Here is a 25,325-nt window from a genome sequence, read left to right on the forward strand (position 1 = left end):
AATCCCTCTTCCTTTCTGTTACTTACCATGTTAGCCTCTCTCCAAGATTTTAGCATTTGATCACAGTCTTTCCTTCTACCTCAAGTTCCACTATCATCCAAGGTGACTTTACATCCATGTGGTTGCCCCATCCTATGCTACAGCCTCTCTTTCTTGACTTCCATGTCAGCATAGCACTCCAATAGCCACACTCAGAAATTTATCAATACAAGAATCACTCCCCACTTTAAAACCACTCTCAGACCAAATATCCTATGTTTTCAGATCTCTTAGTCAACTATTCTCAAGATTTCAGTTCCTTGACTTCACAGGGATCTCTAGTCCCCTTTTTCTATAGCTCTCTTTCTCTCTTCCTTATTAAACTTAGGTTCTTTTCTTTGTCACGCCAACCACTTTCTTACCAATAGTATCAACTTCCTTGCCTACTGTCTTTCCATCTTAACACCTGGCAAAAATCCCATATTTTGGCTGACTCTATTTTGTACATGCATCAAAGTGGCACTGCTTAAGAAATCACATAACTTGGCCAACCTCAAGCATAGCTTCCATGCCTCCTGTTTGTCCTAATATATTTTTCTAGTCTACTCTTCCATCTCCCCATAGAAAGAAGTCAAATCTTTTCCATTTGTTCTAAAGTTCTAAAATCCCTCTCTGACAGCAGATAAGTTCATGTCCAATTTCACAGAAAAAAAATTAAAACCATAAAATGTCCTTTCTTGCCAAACTAAAAATACATGTGAACCCATACCCATATTTTGTCCTCTATGGCTTCTGTGAAAATGGAAGCCATCCCTTGTCCTGCCACCATCCTACCTTTTCTAGAACTTTGCTCTTTCAGTTCTCTTCCTCCTGTCTTCCCTCTCTATTGGCTCTTCCCTTTCAGTTTTTAAAATATGAAAGTCTTTCTCATCTTAAAAACAAACAAGTAAATTACAATGAAAAATAAAATACTCCTTCTCCTCCTCTTGTCCCTCTGCAAGAATCACCCCATCTTCCTCTCCCAATTCATAAAAAAATATATATATATTTATTCTCTGTCGACTCCCTCATTTCCCAGCTCAGGCATCAAACCACATTCTGCCTACTCACCAGAGTACACAAATGACATTGTTGCTGCTGAACCCAATGGGCACATTTCAGTCTTTCCTTACCTGACTTCTCTGAAGCATCGGATAGGCTCACTGTTAAAAAGCAAGCAAGCAAGCAAGCAAACAAACAAAAAACATGGCTCCAGGGCTCAAGAATCTCCTGTGTTTCCTCCTACACTTCTGACCACCCTCTCTTAGTAGCTTTCACAGGCAGTCTTCTGTTCTTCTTTTAAATGATTATATGCTTCAAAATTATCTCTTAGGCTATTTTTTCCTTTCATTTTACATCTGCCTAGAGACCTTATCTATTCTCATGGCTTCAATTACCATTTATTGCTGATAACATCCAATTCTACATTTCTATTCCTGACATGTCTCATGAGGTTCAGAGACATGCCACTCAGATATCTTGCATGCTCTTTAAACTTAGGAACTTGAAAACTGAACTCATCCTATCCCTCATCTATGAATTGCATTATCCATAAGCCAATTTCCCCAACACTGTCAATTCCACCTCTGAAATGTAGCTTCTTTTTATCTCTAGTACCATTCTTTATTTCCACATGCCTCATCTACCATGTAGGCCATCATCCTAGTTTGTTTGGGTTACTTCTCCCTCTTAACTGGTCTCTCCTTGCTTCCAGTCCTGTTCCCTTCCAATCTTTTCCATTCTATAGCCAGAGTATGCCGAAATTGTTTATTTAAAAATTTATTTTCTCATTAAATTATAAGATTCAAGAGAACAGAGACCATGTCTATCTTGCTAACCTTGCAATTACTATAGGTGTCTGGCACATTGTAAAATTCAAAAATTATTTATCAAAAAGATAAATAAACTAGCATTATTGACTTCATCTAATATGGAAGTAATATAGAAATGCTCTCAAGACTTCACAGGAATGTCACTCATGTCTGCTTTTGCTCTTCACTGTACCCCAGAGTCTAGTATAAGTCTGGCCCCTATTGTTGAATCAATGTATAAGAATAAAAGCAAAATATGAGGTTAAAGCACTTTGGAAAGTGATATATAAAACACTACACAAATAAAACACACAAAAAACAAAGCAGTACTACTTCCCGCATGCAAAAATAACGAACTTGCCATTTTAAAATTTTCACTTCTACCCTGATGGTGTTCTCCCTATCCTCTTCCATGTTTTATTTATTTCCATAGCTCTTTTCATGTTCTATCATACAATATAATTAACTTACTTCTTTTGTTTATTGTTGTCTCCCCCACTAGAATATAAGCTCCATAAAAGCAGCAATTTTTATCTATTCTGTTATTGAGTACATAATAGGTGCTCAATGAATATTATTAAATTGATTATACCTGAGACTGCACTAAAAGTGTTAAATATTTATCTTACTTCATTTTTAAGATAACACATTGGTTAGATCCTTTTATCTCCATTTTAGAGATTTAAAAAGCAGTCACAAGAGTCACATCATTTCCTTAAGACTGGAGCAGAATGTCATAAGAGGAAATCAAAAAGACAGAACAAATAGAAACACAAATAAGATAAAAGGAAAAAATTGAAACATATCCGTCATCATAATAAAGGTAAACAGATTAAACTCCCCTGACTTACAGACAAAACTATAGAGTGGAATTTTTAAGTACAACAATATGAGATAAAAAGTATATATAGCACTTAAACTTAAGGACACAAGACTTCTGGTGCCAGCCAACATGGAGTAAAACCACCACAGCCTATCTCTCCCACTGATTAAAACCAAAAAAACAAAATTTAAAAAGCAACTACCCTATGAGTCTGAAAAGTTAATGATAGTAGCAGATTGGCAACAGTAGCCAAAATTCAAATAACCTCTTTGGGGGTAAGTCACCTGGTTTTTCATCTTTTGTTTCCTGGCTTTGACCCAATGGCTGCCCCACTGTGGAACTCTGCAGGGAGAGTAAACGACCAAACACTGGAAGAAACCCCACTTCTGGCCAGACAACCTGGAATGTTGGAGAAGCTCCCCATTACTTTTTTGTTTTGTTTTGTTTTGTTTTGTTTTAGATGGAGTCTCGCTCTGTCACCCAGGCTGGAGTGCAGTGGCCTGATCTCAGCTCACTGCAACCTCTGCCTCCCAGGTTCAAGCGATTCTCCTGCCTCAGCCTCCCAAGTAGCTGGGATTACAGGCATGCATCACCATGCCTGGCTTATTTTTGTATTTTTAGTAGAGACGGGGTTTCACCATGTTGGCCGGGCTGGTCTCCAACTCCTGACCTCAGATGATCCACCCGCCTCGGCCTCCAGAGTGGTGGGATTACAGACATGAGCCACCACACCCAGCCCCCCATTACTTCTTTTGTCTTTTTTTCTTTCTTCTCTCATACTCCTGTCCAAAGGGTAGTCCCTGTCATAGACCTGCACTGCAATGGCAGCTTAAACCCTTGAGAGAAACGTGTTTCAGGCCAGGGGAACTGGAAAAGGGAAAAGTATGACCTGAAGGCTGCAGTAGAACACCTGTTTTTTAATTTGTTTGTTTTTCTTTCTTTTCTTTTGCTGTTTTGCTCAAGAGTAGTACTAGTCACACAGAACTACAAGGAACAGCAGATCTGGAAGCTAAAATTCCAAGAGAAGCCCTGACTTTCTAGTGAGAAGCCCAGGAAATGGAGCCTCTGAGATCCCTAGAGTGTGGGAGAAATACTGGAGAGCACATAGCTGGAGAAATGGATCCCCTAATTCCGTGTACAAATAAAAGTCTTAGCTCATCCCCTGTATAGATACAGGTAAAAAGAGAGAGAGACACAGATTTATTTTAAGGAACTGGCTAACATGATTGTGGATGCTTGGCAATTCAAAAGTCTGCAGGTGGAAGAGTTGCATTTAGAGTCCAAAAGACAGGCCGGGCACGGTGGCTCAAGCCTGTAATCCCAGCACTTTGGGAGGCCGAGACGGGCGGATCACGAGGTCAGGAGATCGAGACCATCCTGGCTAACACGGTGAAACCCTGTCTCTACTACAAAATACAAAAAACTAGCCAGGCGAGGTGGCGGGCGCCTGTAGTCCCAGCTACTCGGGAGGCTGAGGCAGGAGAATGGCGTGAACCCGGGAGGCGGAGCTTGCAGTGAGCTGAGATCCGGCCACTGCACTCCAGCCTGGGCGACAGAGCTAGACTCCATCTCAAAAAATAAAAAATAAAAAATAAAAATAGAGTCCAAAAGACCCTAGCAGAATTCCTTCTTGCTCAGGGGAGGTCAGTTTTTTTTTTGGTTTTTTTTTTTTTTCCTGTTAAGGCCTTCAACTGACCAGATGAAGCCCACCCATCAATATGCTTTACTCCAAATCTACTGATCTGAATATTAATCTAATTTTAAAAATGCCTTCACAGAAACAGCTAGAATAATGTTTGAACAACTATCTAGACACCATAGCCTAGCCAACCGACACATAAAATTAACCATCATGACTCTCATATAATTGCTATTCAACATAATTCTGTAAGTCCTAGCCTGTGCAATGTGGCAAGGAAAAAGGAGAAAGGTTAGAAAGGAAGAAACACAACTGTCTTCAATTGTCAATATAGAAAACCCCTCCCCAAACTACAACAAAGCTCCTAGAACTAATAAGTAAGTTTAGCAAGGTCTCAGGACCTATGGACAATATACAAAAACTAACTGTATTTCTATATACTAGCAATGAACAACTAGAATTTGAAACTTTAAAAAATACTAAACATAATAGCATCCCAAATTGAAATATTTACATAAAAATTTAAGAAAATGTATACAAGATCTTCATGCTTAAAACAACAAAATACTAATGAAAGAAAGCACAGAAGACATACAAGAACGGAGTTATAACAGAGAGTTATAGCTTATTCACACACTGGAAGACTCATTAAGATGTTAATTCTTTCCAAATCAACCCATAGATCCAACACAATCCCAGTTCAAATCTCAGCAGTATATTTTGTGTATATTCAGAAGCTGATTCAAAAATTTATACAGAAAGTTAAAGCTTCTTTCTTGAGAAAGAACAAAGTTGGAAGACTCATTCTTTAGAGACAGGGTTTATCAAGATTTAATATAAAGCTACAATAAGCAAGGCAATGTGGTATTGGTGGAAGAACAGAAAAATAGATCAATGAAACAGAACAGAGAGTCCAAAAATAGACCCACTCAAATACGGTCAATTGATTTTGACAAAGGTGCAAAGGCAACTGAATCAAGAAAGCATAATATTTTCAATAAATGGTGCTGCACCAATTGGACATTCATATACAAAATAATAAAATAAACCTCACAGCTTACATAAAAATTAAATCAAAATAAATCCTAGACATAAACTTAAGAATAAAATAATAAAATGTCTAGGAAAAAATGTTTGTGACCTTGGGTTAGGCAAATAATTCTTAGATAAAATACCAAAAGTGCAGTAGATTTAAAAAATACATTTTTAGGACAGGCTCATATCTGTAATCCCAGCACTTTGGGAGGCTGAGGTGGGCAGGTCATCTGAGGTCAGGAGTTCAAGACCAGCCTGGCCAACATGGTGAAACCCATCTCTACTAAAGATGCAAAAATTAGCTGGGTGTGGTGGCAGGTGCCTGTGGTCCCAGCTACTCAGGAGGCTGAGGCGGGAGAATTGCTTGAACCCGGGGGGGCAGAGGTTGCAGTGAGATCGTGCCACTGCACTCCTGGGCAACACAGTGAGACTATGTCTCAAAGTAAATAAATAAATAACGTATTTTTAAATAAATTGGACTTCATACAAATTAAAAACTTTCGCTCTGTGAAAAACACCATTAAAAGAATAAAAAGAAGTCATACACCGGGAGAAAGTATTTACACATCACATATCTGCCAAAAGACTTATATCTGGAATATGTAAAGAACTATCAAAACCCAACAATAAGAATATAAAATAATCTAATTTTTTTTAAAAAAAGAATCCAATTTTTAAAATGGGCAAATAGCTGAGAGTGGTAGCACACATCCATAATCCCAGCCACTCATGAGGCTGAGGTGGGAGGATCACTCCTGAGCCTGGGAGTTCGAGGCTGCAGTAAACTATGATTGTGCCACTGCACTCCAGCCTGGACAACAGAGTTAGACGCTGTTCCTCAAAAAAAAAAGAAGTTGGGGAAAGATTTCAAAAGGTACTTCACTAAAGAAAATATATGAATGAAAAACAAGCACATAAAAAGATATTCAACATCATTAATCATTAAATATGTGCAAAACAAAAACCATACTATGATACTACTACACATCTATGTTATAGTTAAAGTAAATAAATAAACTGACAATACCAGGCACTGGTAAAGATATGGAAGAACTAGATTTCCCAGAAATCGCTAGTGGAATATAAAATGCTTCCAATGCTTTGCAAAATAGTCTGGCATTAAAAAAAAAAAAAAAATATATATATATATATATATATATAGAGAGAGAGAGAGAGAGAGAGAGAGAGAGAGAGAGAGAGACCAGAAATCTTACTCCTAAGTATTTATCCAAGAGAAATGAAAATTTATGTCAACCAAAGACCCTACAAATGAGTGTTTTTAGTAGTTTTATTCTTAAGCACCAAAAACTAGAATCAGCTTCAAAGGTCTTTCAACCGGTAAAAGGATAAACAAAATGCTGTACATTCATACAGTGGAATACTACTCAGCAAAAGTTATAAACTATCGATATATACTGCAACATAAATGAACCTCAAATATATGTGCTAAGTGAAAGAAGCCAGACTCAAAAGCCTAGAAATCCACATATGACATGCCGGAAAAGGTAAAACAATAGGGACAGAGAATAAGGGTTTGGGGTGGGAGAAAAGGTTGGCTACAAGAGGCTGCACAAGGGAATTTGGGTGGAGGAAGGATGGAAGTGCTCTGTATCTTGATTTTGGTCAGTTACACATCTCTGCATTTTCTAAAACTTACGGAACTGTCTGCTAAAAAAGGTAAACTTTATGTAAATTTTTAAAAATAATGTTCTATATGCAAGGAAATGAATAAACCAGAGCAAGTTTAATAGTTAAAAGGTAGAGAAAGATTTACCAGACAAATGCCAAAAGAAAGCTAAGATGGCTGTATTGATACCAGGGAAAATAAGTTTCAGGTAATTTACCCCAAGACATAGCAAGAGGAGAAGCATCTTTGAATCCTGCCTCTTTCTTGCTATAAAATCTACACTCCTTTCAATACATTTTAAAGACTTGCAAGCCTAGTTAGCTGTCAAGACTTGGGAAATTTATTAAAAAGAAAATTTGAGACACTCTCACAAGCACACAAATTCTACCAAGAAATAAATGTAGTTTTCAAGTTTTGAGAAAAATCTACCAAAAATCAGTAAATAAGAGTCCAGGAAAATGTTTATCAATTAATAATGGTGATACTGTTTTAAGTTGAAGATTCCTTACCTTGTTTTCTTTTAATAACAGCAGAAATCATTCATTACTCTTACTAAAATTTCAAAATTGTTATCAGGTTTCTTTTTAAAAAGAAATAAATATGAGCATTTTGCATTGAAGATTCCCTGTGGCTGAGATCAATGATTAGAAGAAGCTGCCTGCTTTTAACTGGAACATTTTCAGGAAAAAAGAGGAGAAAATTAGCTATATAATGTATCAGTGTGAAAGCTGAATGTTGTACCTGGAAATGTTTACTGCATATCATGCCCCTTCTAGGAAGCTAATGGTAAATGATCATACTAAACATTAGGTAATACTTCACTGACAAAATCAGGATGCTTGGTGTTCAGAAGAGTCAAGGTGAAAAGTCAAGCAAAACAGCAATCAAACAGTTTCAAGCAAGTCCCCCAGTCCCAAGTACTGTTCCCTTTTGGAAATTTCTTCAATTAAAATAATAACAGTGGCTTGTCCTTAGAATGTGGCAAAATGAGAGCAATAACCTCTTAGACCATAGATTCAGGTTGTAAAATCTCTGTTTGGGGGGACTGAGTTTAAAGTTAAGGCTAAAACTACAGAAAACATGTAGACAATGCACGTCCTTGGCTGCCTGTAATCCCAGCACTTTGGGAGGCTGGGGCAGGCAGATCATTTGAGCCCAGGAGTTCAAGACCAGCCTGACCAGCAAAACCATGTCTCTCTATTAAAAATACAAAAATTAGCCAAGCATGGTGGTGCACACCTGTAATCCCAACCACCTACCATGTTGGGTGGTAGAGGCACAAGAATTACTTGAACCCAGGAGGTGGAGGCTTCAGTGAGCCATGATCCTGTCACCATACTCCAGTCTGGGTGACTTAGCATTCTATTTTGTTTATTAAATGCAAATCTGGTTTCTTTTGCTCACCTTCTACTTCACTTGAGTAAAGGTAAATTTTTTATACCACTCCCTCCTTATATAGTCTAATATTATTTAGGAAGAATGTCTAAAAAGTAAATTTCAAAAAAAACCTACAATTAAGCAAGTGAATTAAATGAAAATCTCAAGGAAAATACTCTGCATTACCAACTAAATCCCCTTAGTCAACCTTCCACAGGCCCAGTCCTCCTATATTTCTCAATTTCCCTCATATTTCACTCTAAAGTATGTGAGGAATTCTATTTTTCCATGAACAGGGCATACAATACCAGGCATTAGCCAGGAACTGAGGAAAACATCATAGATCAAGAAATGGACTTCTTACTAAACTCCAGCCCTTGGCAAAAAGAGTTCTCAGGGCACTCAAGCTCAGCTGAGATAAGTCACCTGAAATGCTGAATGAGATATAGTAAAAAGAACTTGGTTTGGTTGAACAAATCATTTTATCTATAGAGATTGATAGATAGATAGATAGATAGATAGATAGATAGATAGATAGATAGATAGATATGAAATAATGGGAAGAGAGGCAAGGTATAATCAGAGAAGGATGCAATTAATCGTTGGAGAAGGTGGGTGGGCAGAAAATGACTGAGAGAACAGTGGGAAGTAATGTAAACAGGATTCATGACACATCCAAATACCAAAGGATGGACACAGGCACAGGTCATATTCCCAAGAAAAACAGACAGACAGACAGGTAGGTAGGTAGCCAGATAGGTAGGTAGGTAGGTAGGTAGGTAGGTAGGTAGGTAGGTAGATAGATAGATAGATAGATAGATAGATAGATAGATAGATAGATAGATAGATAGATAAGCTGGTTAGGGTTAGAGAATTTTGGTTCTTGAACAATTTATTTTTCAGACAACATGCTATTACCTGTATTCTCCGTGTCATCAAAATCAAAACTTGCCATAATGACATGATCTTTTATAAAGAAAATCTTAATAAATGCACAAAAAATTATTAGAGCTAATAAAAGAGTTCAGCAAGGTTATAGGATACAAAAAATACACACAAAAAATCAGTTATATTTCTATACACTAGCAGAGAACAATATGAAATGAAGAAAACAATTCCATTCACAACAGCATCAAAAAGAACAAAATATGTAGGAATAAATTTAATGAAAAAATACAAGACTTGTAACCTGAAAATCTATAGAACAGTGTTGAAAGAAATTAAGAGATCTAAGTAAATGGAAAGACATTCCATATTGATGAATTGGAAGACAGAATCTTAAGATGGCAATTCTCCTCAAATTGAAGTATAGCTCCAGTGCAATCCATATCAAAATTCCAACTAACATTTTTGCAGAAATTAAGAAGCTGATGCTAAGATTCATATGGAAATGCATAGAGCCAAAACAATATTCAAAAAGAACAAAGTTGGTAAACTAACATTTCCCAATTTCGAAAAATGACTATCAAGCTTTACTGTTATAAAGCCACAGTCAGCAAGACAGTGTGACACTGACATAGGATAGACATATGAAACAGTGGAACAGAATTTGGCATCCAGAACTAAATGCATACATCTGCGGTAAGTTGATTTTTGACAAGGGTCCCAAGACAATTAAGTGGGAAAAGAATAGTCTTTACAAATAATGGTTCAGAGACTACTGGATATTTATTAATACACGCAAAAGAATGAATTTGCACCCCTACCTCATTACTATATATAAAAATAAGTTAAAATAGATGAAATACCTAAATGTAAAAGCTAAAACCATAAAACTCTTAGAAGACCACATAGGGTTTAATCTTTGTGCCCTTAGGATACATAACAGTTTTGTAGATATAATACCTAAGGCAAAATAAATCTAATAAAAAATAGATAAATTGGACTTTACCTACATTAAAAATTTTTGTGAGCCAAAGAACGCTATCGAGAAAGGGAAAAGACAACTGATGGAATAGGAGAAAATTTGCAAACCATATAGCCAATAAGGGTCTAGTATTCAAAATATATTTTAAAACTCTCACCACTCAACAATTAAAAAACCTAATTTTAAAGTGGGCAAAAGGATTTGAGTATACATTTCTCCAAAGAAGAAATACAAATGGTCCATAAGCACATGAAAAAATACTCAACATCATTAGACATTAGCTAAGTGCAAATCAAAACTACAATTGGATACTTCACACCCAGTGGAATAGCTATAATTAAAAAGAAAGATAATGCCAAGTGGAACAGAACTGGCAAAGATGGGGAGAAATTTTAACCCTCATATATTTCTGGTGGGAATATAAAATGGTGATGCCTCTGTAAAAATTAGTTTGGCAATTACTTGAAATTAAATCATAGTGTTACTACATGACCCAGCAATTCTACTGCTAGGGTATATACACAAGAAAACTGAAAACATATTCACACAAAAACTTGTACATAATCTTCATAGCAGCAATGTTCATAATAGTCAAAAAGTAGAAACAACCAAAATGTTTATCAATTGATGAATGGATAAACAAAATATCATATATCTATTATAATGGAATGTTACTCAGCCGCCAAAAGGAATAAAGTACTTATATGTGTTACAACATGGATGAACCTTGAAAACATGCCAAATGAAAGAAGCTATAAGCAAAAGGCCACATAGTGCTTGATTTCATTGATATAAAATCTTCAGAATAAGCAACTCTATAGAGACAAAAGTTAAATTAGTGGTTGCCAAAGGCTGAGAGGAGGAAGGAATGGGAGTACACATAAACTCCTGATAAACATAGTCTTTGCCTTCTCATACAACCCCCTCCAAGATCTCTTTTGGGCTGACCCTCAATGACCTACACTTTGCTCTCTTAAGATTTGCAAACCATCACCCAGTCACTACTATCTTTAGACTGGTTTAGAAAACCTCCCATCTCAGGGCTATATAGTCTTTTAGAGTTGAAAATGTTCTAGAATTAGATAGTGATGATGGTTGCACAACCTTGTGAATAAACTAAAAACCACAGAATTGTACACTTTAAAGCCGTGAATTTTATGTGATGTAAATTATAGCTCCATAAAAAAAGTCAAGACATGCCCCAGGTTTTTCTGATGGGATCTGTTTTACCAGCAATGTGCTACATCAGATTAAATCACTCATGGAGTATGGCCAAAATTATTCAAATTAAAACCAGTTGCAATAGAAAAACAAACAAACCAAGACTTAAAAAAGACTAGAATTGAATCTTGGTTCTACCATTTATTAGCTTGGGGGCAAAGTACTTATATTCTTTTAGCCTCAGTTTCCTCATCTGGAAAATAAGAATAATAACACCTACTTTAAGGGTCATTATGAAGAATAGCTCATCTATCTAAATGTCCCTAGCAGAGAGTCTAGCATATGATAGGTACTCAGGAAATGGTAACTATGAATTATTAGCACATTTTCAAATAAAATTGGCCAGTACACAGGAATCATAGCTTAGCATTAAATTAAACCACCCTACTAGCTTTTTCTCTACCAAACATCCCAGTTTCTCCTGTCCAACTAAGACACTGACTGGCACGCATAAACTCCTGATAAACATAGTCTTTGCCTTCTCATACAATTCTCTCCAAGATCTCCTCTGGGCTGTCCCTCAATGACCTACTCTTCACTCCCTTAAGATTTGCAAACCATCATCCAGACAGTCACCAATGTCTTTAGACTGGTTTAGGAAACCTCCCATCTCAGTGACTGATTGGTTATGCTATACTTCAGATTTCTTTAGTCTCTGTCCAATTCTGGCTAAAAAGAGTTTGGTATGATTAGAGAGGTCTTGCCAAGTTTGGGGATAAAGTATTGTTTGCAAGCCAGAACAAGACAGGAGGAATTTTTTTCAAGTAACATAGGGAACCAAGATCAAAGCAAATGTTGGCAAGAGAGAACTCAGGCTTGTACGTCAAGAAGTCTACTCTCAAATACCAAGTTCATGGGACCAGCAGGGTCAACACTAGGTTACAAAGCAAAGTGCTTGAAGTGTTTGAAGCCAGGCAAGAATGAGACAAGAGTGAAAGCAGACTGTGAACAAGCAAGGAAGATGGGGTGACCTGGGTGACTTCCCTGAGCCACAACATGTGCAGTTTGGCCATCTTTATCAAAGGTATAAGTGAGCTAGGTTAGCTTAATAACCCAGAAGCAAGGGAGTCACTATTGGCAGCGATAGAAACTTAAGCTCCTTAGTTTCCAAGTTAACTGGCTACATTTTCTAATTCCAAGGGAGTTCCAGAGCATAACTACAGGGCCAAAAGCCTGTCTCCCATAAGATGCCAGGAAAAAGAACTAAATTCAAAAGCCCTGATCACCTTCTTTTTGGATCCTATTTTTAGAGGTTAGAAGCTGCCTCCATGTGAAAGAATGAAATCCGTACTATCCAATATCCTAGGCTGTGGGATCTAAGCACTATTTTTATTCAATCACTCAACAAAATAATTTTAGCAGATACAAAGGTAGGCTTGGCCACATTGATCTCAGGTAAGATCAAAATAGTTTTTTTTTTTTTTTTTTCTGAGCAACTTTTAAGAAACAAAATAGACTTATATATTCCTGATAACTATCTTAAAATATAGACCTGTTGAATCAGGAATATTTAAGTTCATATCTTAATACTAAAATTCCCTTTGTCCAAACACAAGTCAATGTCAGTTGCCTGTCTTTAACTTGACAATCTTTCAAATTACATCTAGGCAATGTGCCCTCTAGCTCAGCCATGTACAAACATTTTAAAGCACCAGTACACTTTCTGCAAATAAGATCTTTTAAGATACCATAAAACAGAAGAAAATGGAGGTACTCTGATTGAAGTAAGGTGGAGGGCTCCAAAGACCCACCTATTTTACTTGGCTTCTTCCAAATGTGTCCCTTTTCCCACACACACAAATAATAGTTCCAATGTGTCTTCACTCACGTATGGGGCTTTCCTGAACCCAGTATGAAACACAAGTTAGTTGACACAATAATTTCATGAGACAGGAGTACAAGAAATGATGATTTTATTAAAGCTTCATCAGCAGAAGAAAGACCTATTGGGAGACAATTTGTTCCCCCATGGTCCACAGCTGTGGGGACAGCCTTGATAAATGGGGAAAACATTTCACCAAACTTGTGTGAAATTAAGACTTAATTCTCCTAAAGCAAAGTCCAAGGAAAAATGTCATTTGCATATCCAAGAAACTATCACTGTTGATCACTGAGCCTTGTTGATCATTGTTGATAAAGGAACTGATGTCAAATATGCTTGTGAAAAAATTGAAATTAAATTTTTTATGTAAAAAATAATTCCATTTTTCTATTTATTTCTACCAATGAGATAGATTTTGGTGAATCAAAAGTGATTATTTTATAGAACTCACCCTTAAACTTATTTTCTCCTTTAACAGCTGCTTGCAATCCTTTAACAGTTGCTTGCAATTAATTTGATCGTATGAAGACCTTTAAGTAGAGGTAGGGGAAGGAAGGCTGTAAGAACCTTTAAGTGGATTACCGTAGATGACCTTCCACAGTCTAAGGCTTTGCCTTGCTCTGACTATCCTCCAGTAGAGGTTTTACCCTAGCTGTATATGAACAAGTTTATATTTGAAAAACCCGAACTGCCATGTGAGGCTGTGAAGGACAGATCACTGCAATCTCAGTTATTAAAGATGATTTGAATAGGGCTAGGGATGGAGATAGGGGAGAAAGTCTGTCAGAAAACGAGACTATTGATCAGAGGAAGCTACTTAGACATGTATTCAATTTAACTCCTTTCACCAACATGTGGTTTAAAAAATTGAGTACAATATTTACACTCTTCAATTCTAGATGAACTGTAGGACATGCTAGGTACATCTGTATTTCAATGGGAAGCTGTAGGTTTAGCTACAGGCCCAATAACAACTTTAGATTGTAGAATGCACCTGCTAATGGCATGGCTGGGAGAGAAGCATTATGGAGGCAGATTCTCATTGAGGCCCAAATGGGCTACTCTCCTGCCATTGCAGCCTTGGAACATACCTATTGTGATCTGCCAAACCCACCTCACAGTAAACAGCATAACCAACTAATCATCTAAAGCTGAAGGTCTCTCCTGAGGAAAGAATTTTGCTACCAAAGAATTCAGTTTTTTAAGTCTGCTTTTGAATGAAAACGACACAATTCACTATGTAGGTAAGTAACTGTACTAAGTACACTATGTCAGCTTCCTCCTCAATAAGCTGTAAGCCTCGGCCTGTGAATGTACTGCTGTAGGAAACCTGAACCTCAACAATTCTATTGACCAGCAGTGCTTTATTTTATATGGAATAGAAATTGTGTCCACTGCTTTTCCTTTTCATTATATTTATGGATTAATGATAATAGATATTCATAGTATCAACTATGTGCCTCACAATGCTAAGAAATTAACATGCACTAACTCACATAATTCCCACAACAACCCATTGGAATCATCCTTATAATATTCCTTATGTAGAAATAATTTCCTATCTTGCAGATGAGGAAGATGAAACACCTAATAACTGTCCTCGGTCACACTGCTAATAAGTAGAAGAACCTGAGTAAGAACCCAAGTGTTTCTGACTTCAGAGCCCAACCCCTAACCAGTTGAAGAAACTCTCTTTGGGCCAAGCTATATAATATGGTGTCACTCAATGTTCAGCTGGAAAAAACAGAATCTACGCTCTACTTGAAGCTCTCTGGCTAGTTGAATAGGGAGAGAGGACAGAATAAACAAATTCTAGATGACTTTCCAGGAAACATTCCCGAAGCAATCCTGCAGAACTGAACACCATCTGACCTACTGCCTCTTCTTGGGTCAGGAATCTGTCATTCTAGAATCACATCCCCACTCCAGTGAACAAAAACCTGACCCTATGTGCCACTTCCAGAACCACAGCACACCTGCTATAACTCCCACCAGCAAAATACATGCCCCGTCCTCTGGACAATGAAGCCTCTGTGAAGGTCACGTAGACAACCTCCATGCCAGAAATACTGCTGACAAGAGCAGTTTGCACATGCTTCTGCCTTCCAAATCATGAACAAATGCATCTACTATGATATTCCTGAACCAACTTCAGACCCCTATTTGAGATGTGTGAAAACTGCGTATTAGCTTTCCAGTGTCTGCAGTTCAGGAAGGGCATTAGAGAAGAAGGGCAGACTGGAAGTTGAGTTTTAATCCACTACAGCTATTACAAGTTCCAAGGATTTGGATGTCCTGACGAGTCCTAGGGGACTCCTGATTAGGGCTGCGGTAGTTTGTGTGTCTGGGGAAAGAGTCCAGAGCTTTCATGATATTCTCAAAAGGGGTTCATGACCTAAACCTTGATCAGATCTGCTTTAAAATAATAATCTTAACATAATACCATTTTGAGAGTAAGATTATTATTGTGGGAGAAGGTAAAACACAGTGGTTAAAGACATGAGCTCCCTAGTATGGCATCTGAGTTCTAATTCCAGTTCTCTTACTTAGATGTTTGACCTTTAACAAGCTACTTAATCTTTTTCTGTCTCAGTTTCCCCTTCTCTAAAGTGTGGAGAATCGTATCAACCTCATAAGGGTGTTCAAAGACTAAGTGAAAGAATACATGTGAAGTAGTACTTCCACGCTTAAAGGAGCAGAACTTAAGGGCTTCCATGGAGTTCTGCTCAACCATCTATGCAAATCTAATGAATTTTACAAAGAAAAGCCCAGCCCTGCTGGCAGGTACTCCTGCAGACCAACTCTGGACAGCTTTGGTAAGAATATAAATCAGACCCTTTAATTCTGACAATATGTCAACTACTCCAGTGTCTAAAATGTATGTGCCAATCATTTGCAAGAAAAACCTACATTTCAGCTATTTATCAGTAACTTCAGTGTTAAGTTGATTGATATGTGACTCTAATCAAAAGCCTGGTTGACATCAGACTGTAAGACATTAAGAAGAATGATTATGACCAGTATCAGTGAGCACTTTGAGAAATGAGTACTCTAAGACACTGCTGGCATCTTAGAATTAGTACAACTTTTCTGAGATTGACATGGGAATATCTAACAAAACCTTTAAAATGTGAATACTCATTGACTCACCAATTCCACTTCTAAAAATTTATTCCAAATAATTTTGACAATTGCGTAAATTATATATAAAAGGATGTTCACTTAGAAACTTGTTTATAATACATATTTTTTAAAAACTCAGTGTTCACAACATAAAATTGGTTAAAACAATTACGGCCTTACCTTACAATGGAATTCTACACAATTTTTTTTTTTTTTTTTTGAGACAGAGTCTCGCTCTGTTGCCCAGGCTGGAGTGCAGTGGCACGATCTCGGCTCACTGCAAGCTCTGCCTCCTCCTGGGTTCATGTCATTCTCCTGCTTCAGCCTCCTGAGTAGCTGGGACTACAGGCGTGCGCCACCATGCCCAGTTAATTTTTGTATTTTTAGTAGAGATGGGGTTTCACCATGTTGGCCAGGATGGTCTCGATCTCTTGATACACCCGCCTCAGCCTCCCAAAATGCTGGGATTACAATCGTGAGCCACCACACCTGGCCAGAATTCTACACAATTATTAAATGGAAAATGAAGATTTATTTAAATATTGGGGTGCAAAAATGTCTGTGATGTAAATTTCAAAATAAAAGGGTGCATAGTATGATTCATTTGCCTGTGTATTTTTATATATAATATATGTGAATATACATTATAGATAAAGCTATATATAAACTTCTGGAAAGCTATGCACTGAAAGGTTAACAGTGGTAACTTTTAACATTTGGAATTATGAATAATTTTTATTTTCTTCTTTATGATATTTTGTATTTTATTAAAAATTTTCAGTTTATAATATTTTTTCAATCAGAAAAAATGATTATAAAGAATTTTAAGCCTAGTTCATACCACTTTTATTTGAAGACAATGCAAAATATGTACTGAGATTCATACTCAGATCCATACAGAATCTCTAAGCTCTTTCTTTGCATCTTCTATCAATACAAGAATAGGAAAACTCAAATGCTTTTTGAAGACAGGCAGGCAAAGTAAATAAGTGAAATAGACAGTAGGAGGAAATAGGTAGAGGAGGTGACCATGATTAACCATGAAGCACGTATCCAGTCTAAAGTTATTCAAATTAAAAAATGGCCAGGTGCGATGGCTCATGCCTGCAATCCCAGCACTTTGGGAGGCCAAGGCAGGTGGATCATTTGAGGTCAGGTGTTCGAGACCAGCCTGGCCAACATGGTGAAACCCCATCTCTACTAAAAACACAAAAATTAGCTGGGCTGTAGTGGTGCATGCCTGTAATCCCAGCTACCCAAGAGGCTGAGGCAGGAGAATCACTTGAGCCCAGAAGGCAGAGGTTACAGTCAGCCGAGATCACGCCACTGCACTCCAGTCTGAATGACAGAGTGAGACCCTATCTCCAAAAAAAACCAAAAAACAAAAAAAAAATTAAAAATCATTTCAAAACACTTAAAATAACATTTGTAGGCTGAATTTGAACAGTAAGCTGCCAGTAAAGACTTTAACAGTATAAACTGACACACACAGAGTATATTAGTGTAACACTCACACACAGCTACAACTGAGCATCACCCCCTCCCCATCTCCTGGAATTGGTTTAAGTGGTATCTATAAAGGAGACTATTTTTTCATAGTTGTGAAATGATCTATCTAGAATTTAATACAAGAAAAAGTTTGTCTGTCCTGATAATCTTGTCTTGTTTCCTTCTGTAACAGAACAAAAGCAGTGTATTTAATTGGCTTTCCCTTTTTGTTATTTGTTATTTTAGAAAGCTCAAAATCTTTCCTTAGCTTATGTTATCTATTAAAACTATCTTTTCCCATCCATCATTTAGTTATTATTCACTTGCTTTGATGGCTATAGTATGTGTATGTATTATTAGCATATTCGAATATATGTATACAAACCACCTGAAATAGTTTTGGAATTCAGATTGGACAGAGGGAAGAATTGACCAATTATTTAACTAAAAAATACAGGCTGCAAATGTAATATGGAGAATTTTGCAGCTGACATGGGAGAGAAGCAGAGAAAATGACAAGTGAGAAGAGAAGCTGAAGGGAGTAGAAAGTGGGAAGAAAATAATGTGCAATAACTGCATGGTGGAATTATGTATATACAGCAACGATTGTACAAAAAATTGGATAAAACAAATAGCATCTTTCTGACGTAGCATATAATCCTTCCTAAGGACTCAAAACATACACAGGTAAGTGTAGCAGTGGAGTCTGTGTTCCATTTCCCCCCTGGGTCCGGTGCCTGCCTCCGGTCCCCACCCCCAACCCCCAGGCTTCTCCACCTGCTCTAAGCTGCTGCTTTACTGTATACCCGCCATTAACCTCTTTCTCAAAAACCGGAAATAAGAAAATAAATATTCCTCAGACTTGAAGTTTGGGGACTAAGATGTTTATTAAAAATTAATAATTGATGGTAGGTAATTATCAAAATGAAATGTGCTAAGATGAATAATATTAAAATTAATTATTTAATATTTTAAATGGTATTTTATTTTTATATTGATAAGCTGTTCCTTTTTAAGAAACAGTAACTCCAGGGATCAATGAAATGCTGGGAGATTCTTTAAAAGAAGGCCTTTGTATACATTCAAAGCATGTGCTGAGTCAAAAGTGTAACTTTGATGGTAAAAAGCTAAGCAATAGTCTGCGCAACCAGATGTACACTTAACAAAGAACATTAACCAGCCTCTTGTTTTTATTATGTAGTGAAATAAACTTCAACTTAAAGACATAAAACCCAAGTATACCAGCATCCTGGTTATTTATAAGAAATATATCCTGTTTAGCTATATATCTTAAACTCTCATTAAAATGGGATAAAATATCTTAGAAATTAATACAATAGGAGTCCAATAATAAATCAGCTCCCATTTTATTTAGATTAAACACTTAATGAGCAGTTAGTGGTCAGAAATTTTTAGAAAGTAAAAGTTGGATGAGAAAGCACTGTTATACCTATGCCTAAACAGCATCCAATATGCGTTTAGGACTTTCCACAAACACTCCAAGGTGTAAAGCCAAAAAAGTTTTAAGAAAAATAAGTTACTGGCCAGGCGTGGTGGCTCACACCTGTAATTCCAGCATTTTGGGAGGCTGAGGTGGGTGGATCACGTGAGGTCAGGAGTTGGGAGACCAGCCTGACCAACATGGTGAAACCCTATCTCTACTAAAAATACAAAAATAGCAGGTGTGGTGGTGGGCACCTATAATCTCAGCTACTTGGGAGGCTGAGGCAGGAGAATCACTTGAACTGGGAGGCAGAGGTTGCAGTGAGCCGAGATCACACCACTGCACTCTAGCCTGGGCAACAAGAGCGAAACACCGTCTCAGAAAAGAAAAAAAAAGAAAAGAAAAGAAAAAGAAATTACTTAGTGAAAAATAGAAAGAAGTTTCATATGCCTTTTTTCTTTTTTTTGAGACAGAGTCTCACTCTTTCACCCAGGCTGGAGTGCAGTGGCACGATCTCTGCTCACTGCAATCTCTCCTTCCCAGGGGCATTCAAGTGATTCTCCTGCCTCAGCTTCCCAAGTACCTGAGATTACCCACCACCACGCCTGGCTAATTTTTGTATTTTCAGTAGAGACGGGGTTTCCCCATGTTGGCCAGGCTGGTCTCGAACTCCCGACCTCAAGTGATCTACCCACCTTGGCCTCCCAAGGTGCTGGGATTAAAATTACAGGTGTAAGCCACCGTGACTGGCCCGTATGCCTTTTATTTATAAGGTGAGATTTCTGGACACTTCTGGTAAAAATTAGTTACACCCAAATAACCCCTTTTTTTTTTTTTTTTTTTTTTTTTTTTTTTTTTTAAGAGATGGGGTCTTGCTATGTTACCCAGGCTGGCCTCAAACTCCTAGGCTCAAGCAATCCTCCCACCTCGGCCACCTGAGTAGCTGCGATTGCAGGTATGAGCCACCATGCCTGGCCATTCTTCACATATTTCTTAATGTAGGGAAAGTCTAAGAAACAAACGAAATTCATTAAAATGTGCTTTTGTTTCCTCAAACAGGAAAAGCACAATGGAGTATAAATGACAGTAAACATTTCTGAATGGATAAAACAAAGAATATCGGCTGAGCACGGTGGCTCATGCCTGTAATCCCAGCACTTTGGGAGGCCAAGGCGGGCAGATCACTTGAGGTCAAGAATTCAACACCAGCCAGGCTAATGGGGAGAAATCTTTTCTCTACTAAAAATACATGCGTGGTGGTGCATGACTATAATCGCAGCTACTTGGGAAGTTGAGGCACAAGAATCACTTGAACCCAGGAGACGAGGGTTGCAGTGAGCTGAGATCATGTCACTGCACTCCAGTCTGGGTGACAGAGCGAAATTCCGTCTGGAAAAAAAAAAAAAAAAAAAAAAAACACCAAATATGGAAAGTACCCTGAACATGTATGGTACCCAGAGCATCAACATTTAATAAACACTAAAAGTCACAATGCATGTACAGACGGACAATCTAAAAATAATTGCTAGTAGAGACAGAGACAAACAGAACTGTCATTACTACTCTAAGATACCAAAGTAAGGATATAACAAAGACAGTATATTTCACACTCCTAAGACAATAAAGTGTGGCAGAATCACTGAATACTGCTAAAACACAAGAAGGTTTCTACAAAAAGCCTGCAAGGTAGATACATTCATTGTGCTGCCATAAACCTGCCCCCTAAATGGCTTATTAATATCCACAGCTAATACCTAGAAACTCAGATTCAATAAATTAGCAGCAAATTACAGAGAAAACAATCACATGATAACTGCAGTCCCGTTTAAATAAAGCTCCACCATGAAAGAAGCCTGCAAAGGAAGCTGGCAGTGATTCTGAAGAAGCAGCAGCAATGCATAAAGGCTTCTTAATTTTCTCGTCATTTAAGAATTAAACGGCTTCCAGTTCACACAGATCTTACCAGGTGCACTAAATTGATGTCATTATGAGCCATCAGGAAATACCCACCGAGACCTATACCAACACTGAGAAGTTTTGTTAAACAGCTGTGTGTTTTAATTGATTTGTATTATTTAAAATAGAAACAGTTAAAAGTCAGTTATCGGATGTTGTGTAAAAGAGATGCCTAAAGACTCCAGGGAGACTGAGTTCAGAAGAAAGCCAATCACTGGAACTTCACTTGAGCACTTAAGATTATTACTAGAGGAAGCACAATTAAATCATCAGTTTATCAGCCATCATTATAAATCACCAGGCAACATATCAAGCTTCATTATTTAAGAATCCTTAACCAGTGACTTCCTGTATCACTGAGAGTCAAAAGCAATCTATTCACCAAAAGGTACCTAAGGAGTTATGATTTTTTGTTGTGTTTTTATTTTTTTTTAGCCTGAGAAATTTATCATGGAAACATAATGAAACCCACTAAAATTAATTATCATGTTTTTGCATGTTTTAGGCATGCCAAAGTCTTCAAAAGGAAACTCAGTGGTATTTGGGACATGCAAAATGTGTGCTGCACAGGCTTCTCCTATTCCACTCTGTACAAACATTTAAACTTACTCTTACATAGTATTAAATACTTGCATGGTAGGATCAAATGAGGAAAATAATCAACGAGTTTCTTCCCACTTTTATCCATCCAACCCCATTCATTCACTTGTACTCTCCTTTCCCAGACATATGGAATCAGAAAATAAAGAACCTCCAAAGTCTTGGTTTCCAAATGTAAGCACACAGTTCAAGTGTTAAAAACAATATATTTAAAAGGAGATAAGATACAGATTGAGTTTCATATACAACTCTCTCCCCTCAGAGCAGGGAAGGAAAGCAGGGCCTTGGAGAGAGGCAATTTCGAAAAGGCCATTTCCCAAGAGGGGCATGTGTATGTGCACGTGCTCATGTGTGTGCATATATATGCGTACAAAATGACACAACACAATAGAATCTCTTGTAGTTTGGAAATTTGAGAATAGAGAGGATATGGTTCTAGTACACAATAGGTTTCATGAAGAAAAGTCCCTTCCATCATCATCATTATATTTAGGCAGTTGTAAAACAGGAGGGGCAGCCAGACTTTTCTGAGCATAGAAGGATGGGAGACAGCCACCTGATGTTTCCACAGCCCTGTTGCGGTAGCAGAAAAGAGTGAGGTCCAACTTATTCATTAGACAGAGTAGGCACAGTGCCTGGGGTCTACAATACCTTTAGGAATCCATGAAAATATTTTAATTGCCTTTTTAAAAATAAAATAATAAACTTGTAGGTCAAAGAAAGTATTTTAACATATAGTATGAATAGTCGTCTCTCTAATAATACAGCTATAAAATATAATTTTAATACCTTTTTATGGAGGAAGGAGTCCGTGAAGGTAATTGTGTCTAAGGCCCACAAAAGTCAGGATGTGGTCCTAGAAAGCAAAGGTTTGATGAGAGAGAGAGCAAGGGTGAGAGAGAGAAGGAGAAAGAGGCAGCACAGAACTGAAACAGAGCCCCTGGGGTAGATATTATTAGTTAGGGTCCAGAAGTTTAGTATCAATTTCAGGGTGGAAAGGGGGGATCCTAAATTTGGCATAGTTTAATTTTCAGTGGCTGAGAAAATCACTGAAATAACTATGTTTACCTGGAAAAAATCAACAATGATTATGATTATAGTAATACATAATATATTTACTATACTTTATGTGCTAGGCAATGTACAACATATTTTACATATATTGATTCATTTAGTCTTCCCATATGCTCTGTGTAGATGCTACTGTTACCACTAATGGAAAACCAAACTAAGATACGGAATCTTTGTAATTTAACCAAGATCATGCAGCTAGTAAGTGGTGGCATACAGAGTCAAATCCACTCTCTCTGGCTCCAACACCCAGAAAAAGGCACTACCATTTCCCAAAGAAACCAGTTCTCCTTGGCTGACTCCAACAAGTCTGGGCAGGAATTGCTCAACATGCATGTGCAACCACTTGTCATACCACTAAACAAGGAAGCCATCAAAGCCACATGGGTTGTATCAAAATGACTCAAGAGCCGACGTCTTTGGCCAGACTTCCACTGGCTAAAGATGAGGTAAACTGAACATCAATAAAGATAACCACTACTATGAACTGACACATACAAAACATTTATATCTGTGAGTCCATAAAGACATTTTTTTTAAGTTCTTGGATACCTTGGGAGGATACTAAAGAACCAACTCATTATCTTGAAAGCTAGCTCACAAAGGGAAAGAATCAAGCATTTATCCTGCCCTTCCTAATCCAAGCATACCTCAGGTAAGTAAGATGGAGAGAGAAACTTTGTCATTATAGAAGTAGTCCAACTAATAAATAACGAATGACAGAATTAGAAAATCACCATCTTGCAACCACTAATGAATTAATGGGTCTAAGCAATAATCATCAACAGCAGTAAAACATCACAAAAAAGAGTGATAACCAAACATAAGGTCCTCCCTGATGGCATACTCAGAAACAACCATGAAGTATTCTTGCCAAAAAATCGAGACTGAATTTGATCAAGCCTCAAGATCTAACTATCAGTTTATAAAAAAATACAGGGAGGAACATACTAAAAACCACAGAAATACAATTAGAAAAAAAAATCAAGACTGCAAAACACTACAGAACAAACAACCTGTTTCTTCAACAAAAAATTACCAGGAAAAAAAAGAGATGGAGGAATGAGAATCGATAAGATTCCAAAAGTCTTAAGATATGTTAACTACTTTAATGTGTAAACCTTATTTTGGATCCTGATATAAACAAACTATAAAAAAAAGAACTTGGGAAATTTAAACATTAATTGCTTATTTAATGATATTAAGAAATTAATAATTTTATTTGTGATAATTGAGTTGTGGTTATGTTTTTTTGAGTCCTTACCTTTTTAAATTAAATATTTTATTTTGAGATAATTGTTGATTCATGTTTAGTTGTAAGAAATTATATAAAGAGATGAGGTGCAGTGATTCATGCCTGTAATCCCATCACTCTGAAAGGCCAAGGCAGGAGGATCACTTGAGGCCAGGAGCTCAAGACACACAGTGAGACCCCCATCTCCACTTTAAAAATTTTTTAAATGATACAAAAGGATATCTCATATCCTTTATCCAGTTCCCCCCAATGGTAACATCTCGCAAGACTATAGTACAGTATCACAAACAAGATACTGACAGTGACTCAGTGAAGATCCAGAACATGTTCACTGCCATAAGATTCCCTCATGTTTTCTTTAATAGCCACAGCCATTTCCCTCCCATTCACACTCCCTATCACCTGGCAACCACAAATCTGTTCTTCGGTCCATGATTTTGTCATTTCAAAAGCGTTACAGAAATGGTATCAAACACTCTGCAACTTCTGGGATTGCCTTTTTGCACTCAGCATAATTATTTGAAGATTCATCCGGGTGGCTGAGTGTATCAATGATTGGTTCCTTTTTATTGCTGAGTAGTATTCCATGTTAATGGTATGCTATTCTCTGTTTAACCATCTACCCACTGAAGACACCTGGGTTTTTTTTTTTTTCCATTTTGAGCTATTATAAATAAAACTGATATGAACATTCATGTAGAACCCTTATCTTTTAAAGATACTTAAATATGTAGGGATGAAATAAAATGATGCTAGGAATTACTTCAAAAAAGTTCCTAACTGGATGAGATATGGAAAAAAACAAACTCTTCATCAGCTAATAAGCACCTTATACAATTATCTCTACTTTTATATGTGTTTAAAATTTTCCATAATATAAAATTCAAAAAAAGAATCCAGTAAGAAAAAATTACTCATCTGACTACTACACACCCCTGCACATAAACACACATATCTTAAAGTAAAACTGAAGGTACACTTTTTTATCTTGTGACTTTAGGCCATGCCAAGATCAAAGGAATTCTTTTCTTAAAACATAGAGCCAACACCTTCCAGTGATCATTGTTGTAACACTCACTATAACAATTAAGGCAAATCCAACCTAAGTATCTGTTAACTTTCTTTCAGAAGTTTTTTTATTAAGCTAC

The 25,325-nt window shown here is 37.1% G+C and overlaps 1 protein-coding gene across 10 annotated transcripts in view; it reads right to left on the reverse strand.

The window, feature by feature from the left end:
• Positions 1-25,325, reverse strand: part of LOC105475055 (autophagy related 10) — a 304,793-nt gene that overhangs the window by 49,123 nt on the left and 230,345 nt on the right. The window contains exon 7 of one of the 10 annotated variants that reach the window (XM_024790762.2): positions 22,641-22,707. The exons of the other annotated variants lie outside the window; for them this stretch is intronic. Coding sequence (XP_024646530.2) covers positions 22,645-22,707 — 63 coding nt within the window. The 3' untranslated portion in view covers positions 22,641-22,644. The remainder of the gene's footprint in view (positions 1-22,640; positions 22,708-25,325) is intronic. 10 annotated transcript variants of the gene reach the window in all.

The sequence above is a fragment of the Macaca nemestrina genome, chromosome 6, assembly GCF_043159975.1.
Source record: "Macaca nemestrina isolate mMacNem1 chromosome 6, mMacNem.hap1, whole genome shotgun sequence".
NCBI lineage: Eukaryota > Metazoa > Chordata > Mammalia > Primates > Cercopithecidae > Macaca > Macaca nemestrina.